A 16,314-nucleotide genomic window follows, 5' to 3' on the forward strand; every position below is an offset into this window, starting at 1 on the left:
CATGGGTAGGCAAACTAAGGCCCGGGGGCCGGATCCGGCCCAATCGCCTTCTAAATCCGGCCCGCAGACGGTCCAGGAATCAGCTTGTTTTTATATTAGTAGAATGTGTCTTTTATTTAAAATGCATCTCTGGGTTATTTGTGGGGCTTGCCTGGTGTTTTTACATGAGTAGAATGTGTGCTTTTATTTAAAACGCATCTCTGGGTAATTTGTGGGGCATAGGAATTCATTCATTCCCGCCCCCCCCAATCTAGTCCGGCCCCCCACAAGGTCTGTAGGACAGTGGACTAGCCCCCTGCTAAAAATGTTTGCTGACCCCTGTTCTAGTTGCATCCTGGCTCAGGGGTGGAACGAGAAAGACTGGTGGAAAAGTTGTAGAGAAGGACTAGAATTCAAAATCTGCAACAAATCTGCCTGTGAAACTCTAGTCCCAGTTACATATTGTCCTCATTCGGACATAACACTAAACTACAGTTTAGAATTACAAGGCTGGGCAAACCTCAGGATCATGTATCTGCCTTCTCTTCCTCCGACAAGGAAGAGATGTGCTTTTCCGCAGCGCATGACTAGAGAAGAATCACTGTGCTGAAAGCGATGGTGGTAAGAAGGGCTGAGATCTCACTTTGGTACTTGTGAGCTAAGTCGAAAGCACAGTAGCTTGTTAACTGGACACCTTTAGAATAAATGTACACCTTTCATTCTATTATAACACGATTACTATCACGTTAACTGTGTTTATTTGTGCTGGTTTGTGATCACTGTGGTCAGCAGCGTAGTAGCAAGTCGGGGGACATGAAGACCGTTTTTTGGACAGGTCACGTACTAAAGAAGAGGCTTTGTACCTCTTCAAATTAATGCAACCTCAGGGTTACAACATAAAAGGAAAAGAGATTGGGAGGGAGAAAGAAAAAAACAAACCCAGACACTAGTTCTTGATTAGAGGGTTCTTGTTACTGCCAGATGGAATTGAAAAATTTAAAGGAAAGGAGGGATAAATAAAAAAAGGCTAACAACAATTTAATGTTCACAAAAATGAGCTAGTATCACTCCAGGAAGTCAATGGAATACTTAGGAACCAAAAGAAGAAGAAGAAAAAGAAAGGGGGGGGGGGGAGACAGCCATTAGCACTGTCATTTTCTACCAAAGATGAAATAAATGAATTAACATTGAGAGCATAATCCTGCACATATTTCCTCTGTTCAGTGCTGCCTTTGTTCAGTAAAGATGCACAGTTCAGCCTAAAACTGTCCCCGTTTAAAGGTAAAGGGACCCCTGACCATTAGGTCCAGTCGTGGCTTTATTGGCCGAGGGAGCCGGCGTACAGCTTCTGGGTCATGTGGCCAGCATGACTAAGCCGCTTCTGGCGAACCACAGCAGCGCACGGAAATGCCGTTTACCTTCCCGCCGGAGCAGTACCTATTTATCTACTTGCACTTTGATGTGCTTTCGAACTACTAGGTTGGCAGGAGCAGGGACTGAGCAACAGGAGCTCACCCCATTGCAGGGATTCGAACTGCCGACCTTCTGATCGGCATGTCCTAGGCTCTGTGGTTTAACCCACAGCGCCACCCGCGTCCCCGTTTAGGTGACATTTAAAATGCTTAGAACTATGTATTTTCCTCTTTAGAGTAGTAAGAGATGAAAGAATCGAAAGTGAGAGACAATTGTTTGTTTATGTTTGCGTATTTGCTAGATCGATAAACGGGTAGCTCTTTGGGTTTGTTCAGATATTTATTTGTAATGTGGAATGTGAGCTACCTTAGTTAAAATAAAGGGGTTAGGAAATATGCTGTTGATGGCATTCCCTTGAGGAAATGGCATTGGTTCATACAGGTTAGTATTCAGAGTTGATTGCCTCAGATTCATATAATTAACCCTTTTGCATGGAAATGCTTTGGCTCTGACCTTTCGTTGGTGGATCATCTCTTTGCAGGCGATGGCTCCAAGGCCTGAACTAGCAGGAACAGACGCAAGCAAAGCCCAAGAAAATCAAGTCATGTCTGACAGAGCGATGAACAATTCAAAAGGTACATAAATAGTTACCATCCCTATTCCTATATATCCTATATTAACATTCTGTTTAGAAGCTTGCGAGTTCTAAACTCAAGGATAGGTAGGAAACAGTTATTGACTTGCTTGCTGGTTCTCTCAGGTGAAGCGGTTCCTGTAGGAAATCAGCTGGAACTTTTGCCTGCTTACTCCACCATTGCCTTGGCAGCAGAACCAGCGCCAGAATTTGACCCATGGAGTTTGCCAGAGCTCCAGAACACAGGAGTAAAGTGGTCAGGTAAGAACCTGTCGTGGATATTTATACTTTTCCACCTTTAATTTGTGTTTTCTGCATTGCAGGGGGTTAGACTGGAATGGGGTAGCCAACTCCCAAGAGACTGCGATCTACTCGCAGAGTTAAAGACTGACAGTGATCTACTCCCTTTTTTGGAGTTTTTGAGTCAAAGTTTTTAATTTGGGTCAAAGTTTCTGAGCTTTTTTTTAGGAAGGAAAGCCCTGTTTTCTGGGGTTCAGGGCAAAGATGCTCAGCTTTTTTTAGGGGAGACAAACTTGCTGAGCTTCTTTGGGGGGAGTCAGTGATCTGCCAGTGATCTACCCCAGATGTCCAATGATCTACTGGTAGATCACAATCTACCTGTTGGACGTGCCTGGGATCCTCCGGGACCCTTCTAACGCTATGATTTTCAAACATACGCTTTCTAGAAAAGGGGGCAGCAAAGCCCAGGTGGAAGTTGTTTTAATCATTGGCTCTGAATCTTTGTGCCTTTATTTACCTATCAGTACACGGGTGGCGCTGTGGGTTAAACCACAGAGCCTAGGACTTGCCGATCAGAAGGTTGGTGGTTCGAATCCCCGTGACGGGGTGAGCTCCCGTTGCTCGGTCCCTGCTCCTGCCAACCTAGCAGTTCGAAAGCACGCAGTGCAAGTAGATAAATAGGTACCGCTCCGGCGGGAAGGTAAACAGCGTTTAGGTGCGCTGCTCTGGTTCTCCAGAAGCGGCTTAGTCATGCTGCCCACATGACCCGGAAGCTGTATGCCGGCTCTCTCGGCCAATAAAGCAAGATGAGCACCGCAACCCCAGAGTCGGCCACGACTGGACCTAATGGTCAGGGGTCCCTTTACCTTTAATACCAAACTATCTGTATTCTCTGATTTGACATGCTTTGTTTTAAAAGTGGACAGCTGAGTAGGCAAAACAACAAATCAGTGCATCGGCTAATGAAAGGTCTCCCATTGAACATGTTGCGTTTCTCATGTTATGGAAGCAGGGGAAATCTCTCATGTTGCAGCCTTCTTTTCCATTTATGTATTTAGGGTGTTCAAACACTGTTGGGTTCTCCAACCAGGTTGTAAACAAAATTGGTATTGCTGTTGGCAAACAGATCACCTTGGACTCTACGCTGTGTCCATTGTTGATGGTGTCAATGCTGACCTTACTTCTCAACAATTAATTCCGTATCTGTTGGCTTCTACTGGTCTAGTAATCTCTCAAAGGTGGAACGATGCGTCTTGTTATTCTAGGGAACCATGGTTTTAAAAAGGCATGTTCATTGCTGTTTCTGAAAAGCTGCCACCGCTCTCCAACTTTGCTTCTGCTTGGGCAGTCATTTGTGATTTACATGACCAAACTATCTTATGGCTGACACATTCCCACTAAATATGTGTTTATTTGGCAACATTCATGATCATTTGATATGCTTGGTACAACTGTGAATCTTGTCTTCCACTACGGAATATATTGTACACCACTCATTCTTTTTAAAAGCTTTCTATGACTGTTATTTTATTATTTTGTTATTATATTCTTCCTGCTACGGGGACGCGGGTGGCGCTGTGGGTTAAACCACTGAGCCTAGGACTTGCCGATCAGAAGGTTGGCAGTTCGAATCCCCGCGACGGGGTGAGCTCCCGTTGCTCGGTCCCTGCTCCTGCCAACCTAGCAGTTCGAAAGCATGTCAAGTGCAAGTAGATAAATAGGTACTGCTTTGGCGGGAAGGTAAATGGCGTTTCCGTGCGCTGCTCTGGTTTGCCAGAAGCTGTTAGTCATGCTGCCCACATGACCCGGAAGCTGTATGCCAGCTCCCTCGGCCAATAAAGCGAGATGAGCACCGCAACCCCAGAGTCGGCCACGACTGGAACTAATGGTCAGGGTTCCCTTTACCTTTATTCTTCCTGCTGAACTCAGTGGCAAGATGTAATGCCTTGTTGTCCAAAGAGCTCAGAATGGCTTCCACATGGATTCCCAGGCAGACTCCATTCAGGAATCTTAACAAGCTCAGAAATCCTTTGTTTTCGCAGTGGCTTGTGTCTCCAAACCATTATTTGGCCCCAAAGTTTCATTTTCCGGAGCCCTGTAGTCCTTTGGTAAAGTCTAAGGTGGTTCTCCTCTTCCTGTGGTAGGAAGATCCCCATCGGAGCTGCTTATGTTTTGGTGACAAGTGGAAGTTTAGAGTTGTGGACTGGTTCTGTAGAACCCTCTCTACCCATGGAAACACTTTACCTTCTGTATTGCCAGGGGTAGAAACAAGATGGAGGAGCCAACCAGGCAATTCCATCAGGCGAAGACACCACCTATTAGGGACATATAGTGAATTATTTAAATACACATCGACCTGTGCTGATGTGTACCACAACAGGCAAATTCAGCACTATCTTCCAACGCTTAAAAGTGCATGGGAACTCTGCTGTAATAATCTTCTGCCCCTTTTTGTTTCAAATTAATGATGCTGTTTTCCTAATAATATTATGAAATTTGAGTAAAAACATAAAAAAATAAAATTTATCATGCTCACATTTTGCTTTAAGTAGGGCGAAAAGGGGTAATTGGTTTTGGTTTGTTTTAAAAAAAAATTATTGGGTTTTTATAGCTTCATAAGAATCTTTTACCTATAGTTAAATTTTAATAATGAGAACATTCCTTCTGGTTTATCATCCACCAAACTCACAGCATCAGCCTTGACTCCACAGACTTGCATGAAACTGATTGAGTGTTGAAAATCAAGTATTAGATTCTTTGCTGTTTTGTATACGCAAACTTGCTTTGTGTTTTGCAGAGCTGGATGCGAAAGGCAAAATACTCCGTGTGACAAAAGGATTTGGAAAATTTGTCCTCTTGCTTGTCCTGCTCTACTTTTTTGTCTGTGCCTTGGACGTGCTCAGCTCAGGCTTCCAGTTAGTAGGAGGTAGGAAAACGCTCTCATCATGGTTACCTAAGTCTCTGTTTCTGTAAAAAGGATCTTGTTGAGTTAAGCCTCACCCCTCCAGAAGAGCCCACTTCAAACAGATGAACAGAAAAAGAAAGTGTCAGTAAATGAATGCTGACGCCCCTTTATTTGCAAAGGCACCTTTTGTTTTCAGCATTCCAAGGGGGTGTTGACATTGCTTTATTTTAGCTTCAGGTATTAGTCTCGGATGGTATAGATGGTGTCAGTCGTTGGGATGAATTACAAGTCAAGCCAGACTGTTCTATGGAACCTTAAAGTTTTTACGACGGTATTATGTAGTGTGAGATTTTGTGGGTAAAAGAGGGGCTAGGGAAACCCAGCCAGATGGGTGGGGTATAAAAAATAAATTATTATTATTATTATTATTATTATTATTATTATTTATTACTACTACTACTACTACTACTACTACCACCACCACTTTACAGATTCATGACAAAGGCAGTGAACACACACACACACACACACACACACACACACACACACTATGGTTCTATATAGTGATACCTTTCCCCAAACCCTGCAGCTGCTGTGAGAAAGGGGAAGAAGAAGAATGTCTACTGTTCGTTGCTGTCAGTAGTATCTGGACAAGGGATCTCCCACACATCTGCTTGTCCCATGCCTAGAAAGTATGGCTCCAAGCAGTTTCCCCCTTGCCTCTCTCCTTTCTAAGGGAAAACCTGCTCTTTAGCAATAGATAGGAACAAACAGCAATCCGGGGGAAACCCAAATGGCTGTTTGCTTCGATTGAGCACCAAAGAGTGGTTTTAATTGGGGGGAAGGAATGGGACAAGAGGAAGTGTCGATATAAGCCCGAAGTCAGGAGTCCTCAAACTTGGCCCTTCAGATGTTTTTGGCCTACAACTCCCATGATCCCTAGCTAGCAGGACCAGTAGTCAGGGATGATGGGAATTGTAGTCTCAAAACATCTGGAGGGCCGAGGTTGAGGAAGCCTGCCCTAGGTCTTGGGGTGGTTTTGCCTTTGCATCAGAGCAAGCAGTTATTTACTCTTCCATACATGAATGAATGGCAGCCAAAATATTTTATACAGGAGGCATAAGAGTTGGGTTCTTTGGGGGGTGGGGGTAATCTCTATTTAATGGCATAGGAAATACCTTTGGTGAGTCAATAATCACCCCTGCCACAATACGCAGAGCTGCCCCCTGGCTTCAACATCCTGCTCACACTAAAGCCCGATTGTCTTCCATAAACACGGTTTTAACAGTGAGTCCGTAAGTGACTATTGGAGGCCAATTCTGGATCCACACATCCTTCCACACTGGGGACATATGTTTCTGGGTGGTGAGGGTTTGCCAAGTGTGCCTTCCTCTTAGCACGTTTCTCCCTTTCGCCCTGAGTTCGAGCGTCTTCAAAGGCCATGTCACCTTTGGTCAAGGTTGTTCTCCAATTGGAGCGACCGCAGGCCAGTGTTTCCCAGTTGTCGGTGTTTATACTACATTTTTTTAGATGTTGGAACCATTTAGAAGTTGGAAACTGGGTTGTCTGCATATAGGTAGCAATTATGTTATTCAAAGACACAATCTATCTTTTTTTTGTAGGCAAAGCAGCAGGGGACATCTTCAAAGAAGGCTCCGTGTTAGCAAATCCTCTTGCAGGCGTAGTGATTGGCCTTCTGGTGACAGTCATGGTGCAGAGCTCAAGCACGTCCTCATCCATCATCGTCAGCATGGTGTCCTCTTCAAGTAGGTTAATGGTACAAAGGATTGGTAGTTAATGGATGTTTTAGTTGAAATTCTTGCATTGCAGGGGGTCATCCCTTGGGGTCTCTTCCAACTCTACAATTCTATGATTATAACAGCCATATGAGAAATATTTAAAATAACTAAGCAAGTATTAGACATCACTCCAGAATTGGCCCTACTAAACATCTTCCAAGACAACAATGTTCATTTACACCACAAAGAACTCATAACCCACCTACTCTCAGCAGCCAGAAACACCATAACCAGACACTGGAGAGACCTGTCAGGAGTAAGCATGGACCAATGGTACCAAATAGTATGGGAAACAGCCCTACTAGAAAAATTAACCAATAAACTGAAACTGACACGGGGACAAACAGAAGAAGACGCCTTTACCCTGGTATGGCTCCCCTTTATCACATACACAGCCCAACAAGACAATGGCAATAATCCACCAACAGCATACAAATCAATATGGCTAACCTGATCCAAAACACCCACCCACCCCACTCACACACGAAAACAAAGATCACCACAGCCAATCACAAACAAACAACCACACCCAAGGCCAACCCCAACCTCTCTCACCACCAAAGGAACACAAGTGAACAGCAGAAAACCTACATGAGCAATGCTGACACCAAACTCTACATACATTAAGCATAATAGAAACATCACCACCCCACCCATCTTCCCCCCCTCCACCCCTATTTTTCTCCCCCTAATGTCTCTACAAATGAAACGGATTTGTAAAAATGTTACATGGAAAAAATACGAGAGACATTACACATACTTTGGTAAACCAAGAAAATAAAAAAAATATTTTAAAAAAATTCTATGATTATAGATTTGTACAGGTCATCCTGAAAGTTGTGCACGCACAAATATAGAGAGCAAAGGGGATATTGGAAAAACATTTTCATAAAAAACTACTATGGGAATATCATATTGGAAACAGGAACAGACAATGTGTTTGGTGTGCCTTTTCTGTTGTAAAGATAGGAGGAAGTACACCTGATAGAACACTGCCTTTCTGAGTAACTCTTTTAAGTTGTGTGAGACTTGGTCTGGATTTTGTAACCCTGGGTAGGAAAGGACTCTTAGGAGCAATGTTGTGGGAAGAGCCAAGGTCAGTCTGTGGTTGCAGAGCATTTATTTCAATCATTTGATCCAGGGGGAGGGGGGAAATGACAGGGGAAAAGGCAACCCTGCAAGTTTAAAATATAAGACGGAGTCTAAAATATAAGACGTAGAAAAATATTTTCCTGTTGGAAATTGGGTTGTAATGTTTTGGCAGATGACTTAGACCCGAACCCCACTGTGATCTCATTTAGCCATGTTCTAAAGGCAACAGTTGGTGCTTTCTCCATATTCTGATTAGTGCAAAAAAAGCTTTCTGGTCCTCAAGTTAGTTACTTTTGTGTCTCAAGAACAAAGGAAGGTCCTAAGTTGGTTCAATGTACTGTAGATGCCAACACTGCCCATCCCTTCCATTTTTCATCTGTTGCTTCCAATATCTTGCAGTACTCAGTGTTCGGCACGCAATTCCGATCATGATGGGAGCCAATATTGGTACTTCCGTCACAAACACCGTTGTGGCGCTCATGCAGGCTGGAGACAGGAACCAGTTTAGAAGGTACCAGTGTTTTAAACTTAAGCTACAATCGATTATAGGAGCAGGTTGTGATATTTAACTGTAGAAATTCCCAAAATGTATGCAATGACATTTTTATTTATACTGCATTACAGTATTGCATGATATTCTGTGAACCCCTGAGATCTTTTGATGAAGCACGGTATATAAATTTGATTAAACAGTTTCTTTTACTGGGCAGTTGAGAAAAACACTGATTGTTTCCTATATTATCTATAAAATTAAAATAGTAAACAAATAAATTAAAGTACGTCACTCTGTTTTCCGCCTTTCTCACCCTACCCTCAGTGGCTACATGCTTAAGACAACTCCTCTTAGCACACAAGAATACATTGTGCATCTGCAAAATGTGCAATGATCGGGCTAGATGAATATTGGTTGAAGCCTTGCAACAGTACTAATATGCAGGGGTGAAGTATTCACCGAAATATGGGCCTTTATAGTCTGGGGGCCCTTGAGCACAGGATAGCAGTGAGTCCCTCAGCCATTCCATTTCTCCTCATACCATGTCCCCCTCCTTGACCCATTGAAACTAAAATGGTTGTTGCCCAGTAGGGCAGTTCTCTGTGGTCAAAGAAAAACACGAGCATTACTATTTCACTAGTTGCCTTTTTTTAAAAAAAAATGTTAATAGTATAACATCCTACAATACTTACAAGCAACTAACATGACTAGTGAAAGCATCTTCTTGTACAGGGTGCATCTGAACTGAGCAGTAAAGGGACCCCTGACCATTAGGTCCTGTTGTGACCGACTCTGGGGTTGCGGCGCTCATCTCGCTTTATTGGCCGAGGAAGCCAGCATACAGCTTCGGGGTCATGTGGCCAGCATGACTAAGCCGCTTCTGGTGAACCAGAGCAGCGCACAGAAATGCCGTTTACCTTCCCGCCGGAGTGGTACCTATTTATCTACTTGCACTTTGATGTGCTTTCAAACTGCTAGGTTGGCAGGAGCAGGGACTGAGCAACGGGAGCTCACCCCATCATGGGGATTCAAACTGCCGACCTTCTGATTGGCAAGTCCTAGGCTCTGTGGTTTAACCCACAGCGCCACTGAGCGGTAGCACAGCTAATTGTGCGGGGGAAGAGTTTGTGGTCTTATTTAGATGAATGAACTTTGTGTTGTTCCTGTGTCCATATGACTGCCACACCTTGTGTTGTGGAGCATGTGCTCCTTTCATTATCTACACATCAGTGCTGCTTGTTTGTGTATTGTGCCCTGGGATTGTGAGATTGACGTCACAAATAAATCTTCTTAAGCCAAATCATATCTACCCTACATTTGTACAGTAACCTTTTCATACAGTCCTTGTCATAAAACAGCGTTGTGAGATTGGTCGTTATTAATCTTTTATTACTGAGTCCAAGAATTAATAATTTGCCTGATGGGGTTTTATCAGATGCCGCACAGTTTCTTTAACTGACTTTGAGCATTGGTGCCATTGCCTGTTGAAGTTGTCCCAGGCTATCTGCACCACATAGCAAACATCGTTGTGCTTTTCTCTCTGCATACTTGCAAACGAAGCAGACATTTTGAGGCAGGGCTGCCGACTCTGTAGGGACGAGTTGTCTTTGGCCCCCACAATATCCGATGGGAGGGAGGCCGGGCCCCCTCAGTGATGAGGGGGCAAAGAGGCCAAGCCAAGCACAGTATGGTTTCAGTGCCCAGCCCCACCTGAGCGTGAGAGAGGAGGAGCCGCTGGCCACCCCCCAAAATGTGACATGACACACGCACCACATGCCAGACACGTGATGTCACAAGCGTGCATTGTGCGGCAGGCCCCCTCAATCTTGGGCGCAACTTGGTGCCTCTGTTTTGAAGGCAGCATAGGTTTCCAGCGCTCTCTCCTCAGTTGTGAACCCAGGACTAAGCGAGTGCTAAGCAAGTGCTGGCCACATGACCCGGAAGTTGTACACCGGCTCCCTCAGCCAGTAAAGCGAGATGAGCGTTGCAACCCCAGAGTTGTCCGCGACTGGACCTAATGGTCAGGGGTCCCTTTACCTTTGAGGGACGCGGATGGTGCTGTAGGTTAAACCACAGAGCCTAGGGCTTGCCGATCGGATGGTTGGCGGTTCGAATCCCTGTGACGGGGTGAGTTCCCGTTGTTCGGTCCCTGCTCCTGCCAACCTAGCAGTTCGAAAGCACGCAGTGCAAGTAGATAAATAGGTACCTAAACAGCGTTTCTGTGCACTGCTCTGGTTCACCAGAAGCAGCTTAGTCATGCTGGCCACATGACCGGGAAGTTGTACGCCGGCTCCCTCGGCCAATAAAGTGAGATGAGTGCTGCAACCCCAGAGTCGTCCACGACTGGACTTAATGGTCAGGGGTCCCTTTACCTTTACCTCCTCAGTTGTGAACGAGGACCAAGTATCACCACCCCTGAGACTTCCTGCCATCTGTGGAAGCCAGGAATGCTCAGCAATAGGAAGCGTGAGCACTGAGGTGGCAAATTTCCTCTCTTGTTCTTAATCCAGACCCTCCAAGTGTCCCTGTGTTCCAGGGACAGTCCTAGATTTACAGAAGTCTTCCCAGTTTCTGATTTGATCCCAGAATGCCCCACTTTTACTTAGGACTTCCCTAGTTTCATCAGAGAGGTGTTGCAGGGTATGTTAATCTACCGTGATAAAGAGTAGATTACTTGCTCTTTTCTCCAATAAGAATGTTAATTTACCTTTCTTTGGTGTCTTCCAGCATGTGGGTTTACCCTTTTGTCTTCCTTTGCTTTTTCTGCAGAGCCTTCGCCGGAGCAACAATCCACGATTTCTTCAACTGGCTGTCAGTGGCTGTCCTATTGCCTATTGAAGTGGCCACACACTATCTTTATCACCTCACCAATGTCATTATGAACTCATTTCAGCTTGAAAGTGGGGAAGATGCCCCTCAGCTGCTGAAAGTGATCACTGATCCACTTACAAAACTTATCATCCAGGTAGGCGCTTTCCTCGGTTAGTTAATAATTGCCGAAGCATCTTTAGGTACTCAGATATGACTTGTCCCTCCCTTATAGTATTGTCGTTCTTATGGAGGGAAGGCTTCTGAGCAGACGTTATTGTTATTCCCATGAGTTAGAATCTTGTTTTTGAAAAATATGCTTCTTAGAATGTGCACTTTGCCTTCATAGCTTGACTTCAAAGTATAAGAGGGAAAACTGGATCAGTAGCTGAGAACTGATTATAAACCCTCTCTCTCTTTCTCTCTCTCTCTCGTATTTTTTTCATGTATAAGACGCCCCCTATTTTTAGGGACTCCAACTTAATAAAATAGGGTTGAGATTGCCCCATGTATAAGACAACCCACAGTTTTACACATCATTCTAAAGAAACCCCCCCCCCGAGTCTTATACACGGAAAAGTACGGTGTTTCAGTTTCCTGACATAATAAACATGAAAGCCTCACAACATTACAATAAAAATAGATTAGAATTGGTTGGAAGGAATTTTGGAATTGGAATGCAGAAAGGGGAGGTATGGGGAGGTCGGTGAAATAAGTTTCAAGAAAAAAAGGATTTGAAATTATACATGTTTATTTTTGTGTTTGTATGTCTGTATTGTGTATTGTGTGTGTTTATATAAATTGTGAAAACCCAATAAAAATTCTATAAAAAAAAATAGAATTGGTTGGAAGGAGTCGTGGAGGTGAGCTAAAGCAAGCTCTGTGAAACACAGAAAATTCAGTGCTTGAGCATCCCAAACTAATGGATGAATATTTTCAGCAAAGGGAGTCTACCCCACCAGCCCTGGTTGTAGGTTCCAATGTTGAACAGCTGTTAAGGAATTTCTCCTAATGATCAGCTGAAATTTATCCTCATGGAACTTAAGCCCGATCAATCTAATTCTGACTTCTGTGCCCTTCAGAGTTTGAAGAGTGCTATCAGGTGTGGCCCCCACTCCGACCTCTTCCTTTCTTTTTTCAGGCTAAGCATACCTTTTTCCTTTTTACTTTCCCTCTTAGGATTTGTTTCCCATACTAACTGCCCTCACGGGTACAGGAAGGAAGTCCTGAGAGGGAAGGGCATGCTACTTAAATACAGGCCCAATTGGCTTAAGACCAAAGCGCCAATAATGATTCCACTCCCTTTTTGTAGATGCCTTTTCAGCTGCTGTGATAGGAAAAAAAGTTTAATATAGTGTTGTGTGGAGGTAAAATACAGAGAGGCCCCATATATTATGGTATTACAGTGCGTACCATGTGTTGATCTTTGGCTAAGTGTTGTCCCGAACTCAGAGCCAGGTGGTTTAAATGTCTAGCCAGAGGACCAGAGTGAAGACTTCTCCGCTTCGGTCCGCCATCCAAGCTCTGCTTAGGCGGGATATCCTGTCATCCTTAGCAGCTGGACAGGGTGATTCCCCAACAGTTGGTCCTTGAGGCAGTCCTGGGAATTGAGGGGGGTCCGTGAAGGGTCACAACTGCCCCAGGACCAGATAAGCAGCCGTTATAGTGTTACAGTACATGTTATGTGTGGGTCAGAGATTCTGATCCTTGCAGGATCCCCTCCCAGCGGAATATAAGCCACTAAGAGTTGCAAGTCTAAACCACTGAGCCTCTTGGGCTTGCCGATCAGAAGGTCAGCGGTTCGAATCGCCACAACAGGAGTGAGCTCCTGTTGCTCCGTCCCAGCTCCTGCCAACCTAGCAGTTCGAAAGAACACCAGTGCAAGTAGATAAATAGGTACCGCTGCGGCGGGAAGGCAAACGGCGTTTCCGTGCGCTCTGGTTTCCGTCATGGTGTTTCGTTGCGCCAGAAGCGGTTTAGTCATGCTGGCCACATGACCCAGAAAGCTGTAAACGCCGGCTCCCTCGGCCTGAAAGCGAGATGAACGCCACAACCCCAGCCAGTTGGGTGGGGTATAAATAATAATAATAATAATAATAATAATAATAATCTTCTTCTTCTTCTTCTTCTTCTTCTTCTTCTTCTTCTTCTTCTTCTTCTTCTTCTTCTTCTTCTTTATTAATATTATTATTATCCTTGCAGGATCTCCTCTCAGTAGAATACAGGCCACTAAGTGTTACAAGTCTGTTCTAGTGGCTCATCTAAATTTTTTTACCACAGGAATGAATTTCAGGCATTCATATCTAAGGGAGAATGTAAAAAGGTGTACTTGTGAGGGTGGGGAACTAAATTTTCTCTCTTTCTGATCATCTCAGCTTCAGGACTAGGGCTGCCTCTTTTGCCACACTTGCAAGTAGTGCAGATAACCACTTGCCCCTGGCCAGGTTTTAAATGAGACCATTCCTACCTGCCTAGCTTGCCCTGGATAGTGTTATTTGGTTCTAGTAGAATGTGACAACACAGGGACGCGGGTGGCGCTGTGGGTTAAACCACAGAGCCTAGGACTTGCCGACCTGCCAACCTAGGAGTTTGAAAGCACGTCAAAGTGCAAGTAGATAAATAGGCACCGCTCTGGCGGGAAGGTAAATGGTGTTTCCATGCGCTGCTCTGGTTTGCCAGAAGCGGCTTAGTCATGCTGGCCACATGACCTGGAAGCTGTATGCCGGCTCCCTCGGCCAATAAAGCGAGATGAGCGCCGCAACCCCAGAGTCAGCCATGACTGAACCTAATAGTCAGGGGTCCCTTTACCTTTACCTTTTAGAGTGTGACAAAGAGATGGAGGAATGTATTATTAAATGATGCAATAAACCAAACCTTATTTTCCATTTGCTTTAACAGCTTGATAAATCGGTGATAAGTGCAATTGCTACAGGCGACGAGGAAGCAAAGAACAAAAGCCTAGTGCTAACGTGGTGTGAAACCAAGACCGAAGTGGTAAGTATTATGTTCCTGTGTTCCATAACGTACATTAGATATTGTATCGTCATTAAATAAGCAGACTACGAACCTCCAGAAGGGGAGGCTTTATCCAGCCTCAAAAAAATAATAATCCTGAAATTGGCTTTACAATTCTTCTTTCAAAGATTATAAATATTGCGTTGGAGTATCATATCACTGCTTTACAGCTACTGAAATCTAGATCTTTGAAACACAATTTTATTCTAATTTGATTAATACCAAACTTTTTATTAAATTTGTTTGTTATGAAACAATTTAAGAAATAAAAAATAGGGAAGGGAAGACCTCCCAGGGTGAGAGACGAGGATTGAGAGAGAGAGAGGGAAAGGAAGGAAGGAAGGAAGGAAGGAAGGAAGGAAGGAGGAAGGAGGAAGGAAGGAAGGAAGGAAGGAAGGAAGGAAGGAAGGAGGAAGGAAGGAAGGAAGGAAGGAAGGAAGGAGGAAGGAAGGAAGGAAGGAAGGAAGGAAGGAAGGAAGGAAGGAAGGAAGGAAGGAAGGAAGAAGGGAGATTTAGCTTTGAGATTCATTGTTTGGATTGGCACAATCATACTACTTAGCATTTGTATAATGCTTTAGAGTGTTGAAATACATCCAAGCTCTGCTTGGCAAGGTAGATTAATAATAATAATATTACTAGCCTCATTAATAGAATACTTTTCATTATGATGAGTGTGGGAGTGAGGCCAATAGAGGACTCATCCATTAGAGCTATCCTACTTTCACAACTGTAATGAGTTCTTTTGAGATGTGCAATAGATCATTACAAAAAAAAAACCCCTGAGATCTTTCCCAGTCTGCATCTGTACTGGAATTGTTTTAAATACGTTAATAATAATAATAATAATAATAATTTCATCACATGTTTGGCAATGCTGGGCTCCTTTGCAGGGAAAGGGTGAGATTACAAGTTTAATAAATAAATAAATGTGGAGTGTTTATTTCATTGCTCTGCTTTATTTGTTGATTTCTAGGATCCAATGAATGTTACTATCCCACCGTGGGAAAATTGCACCTCCCCAGACCTCTGTTGGAGAGATGGAAACTTGACCTGGACAATACGAAATATATCCACCACAGAATATATTAAAAAATGTAAGTAAAACGCCGCTTTCTGTATCTCATAACGTAGAGCTTTTTCGGGCTTTCGAGTCCAGCAATCCATCTCTGCCCCTTGCATTGTAAAACCTCTTCGCAGAGACGGCACAATATAAAATATTATGGCAATGGCTCTCTTTCAATGGGTGTGATTCAAACGTTGCAGTGGTGCCATTCTGATCAAAGGTATGCCTGTACAAAAACGAAATGTGCAGTGTGTGAGAGAGGGTTGTAGGGGAGGCGCTATAATCTTGGCTGGGGAATTTTTCCAGCAGTGGAAAATTGTAGAGGCAATACACCCAAACTGGTTGTGGTGCACTGGAAGACTGTGATTGTTGTCCAACTATCTTTCATCTAAGGCAGCCTTAAAATAAGTCTGTTTTGTGAGACACATCAAGTGAGGCAAAACGCAACAGTGCTGTGAACTGGTTTAAATATTACCACCCACTATGGAAGCGCTGCCGAAAAGCTCCTGGTAATACTATCTAAAGGGTTAGTCTTTGTATTGATTGATAATTGATTATTTATTCATTCATTTTATTTCCCAGAATCATAGAATCGTAGCGATGTCCATCAGCTATACTGCTTTATATTGTTAAGGAACCGGAATAATAATGTAGGTTTACAAACCTACCTTAAAGCATCAAATAAGACAACCCAGAATAAAACACTTCAGAAGAAAATCAGATATAAAGTATACAGTCAAAGCAACATAATTAACAGGAAACTAAAATTATTTTATTTTCCTGTTTAGGGAAGCTTTTAATGTTTGATGTATTACAGTATTTTAATATTTTTTGGGAAGCCACCCAGAGTGGCTGGGGAAGCCCAGCCAGATG

The 16,314-nt window shown here is 43.7% G+C and overlaps 1 protein-coding gene across 2 annotated transcripts in view; it reads left to right on the forward strand.

The window, feature by feature from the left end:
• Positions 1-16,314, forward strand: part of SLC34A2 (solute carrier family 34 member 2) — a 33,043-nt gene that overhangs the window by 5,174 nt on the left and 11,555 nt on the right. For both annotated transcript variants that reach the window (XM_083460489.1, XM_083460490.1), the window contains exons 2-9: positions 1,934-2,027; positions 2,153-2,287; positions 5,064-5,192; positions 6,794-6,937; positions 8,462-8,573; positions 11,325-11,520; positions 14,262-14,357; positions 15,352-15,472. In XM_083460489.1, the coding sequence (XP_083316615.1) occupies positions 1,937-2,027; positions 2,153-2,287; positions 5,064-5,192; positions 6,794-6,937; positions 8,462-8,573; positions 11,325-11,520; positions 14,262-14,357; positions 15,352-15,472 (1,024 nt within the window). In that variant the 5' untranslated portion in view covers positions 1,934-1,936. The remainder of the gene's footprint in view (positions 1-1,933; positions 2,028-2,152; positions 2,288-5,063; positions 5,193-6,793; positions 6,938-8,461; positions 8,574-11,324; positions 11,521-14,261; positions 14,358-15,351; positions 15,473-16,314) is intronic.

Source organism: Podarcis liolepis (assembly GCF_965112155.1).
Source record: "Podarcis liolepis genome assembly, chromosome: 9".
Lineage (NCBI taxonomy): Eukaryota > Metazoa > Chordata > Lepidosauria > Squamata > Lacertidae > Podarcis > Podarcis liolepis.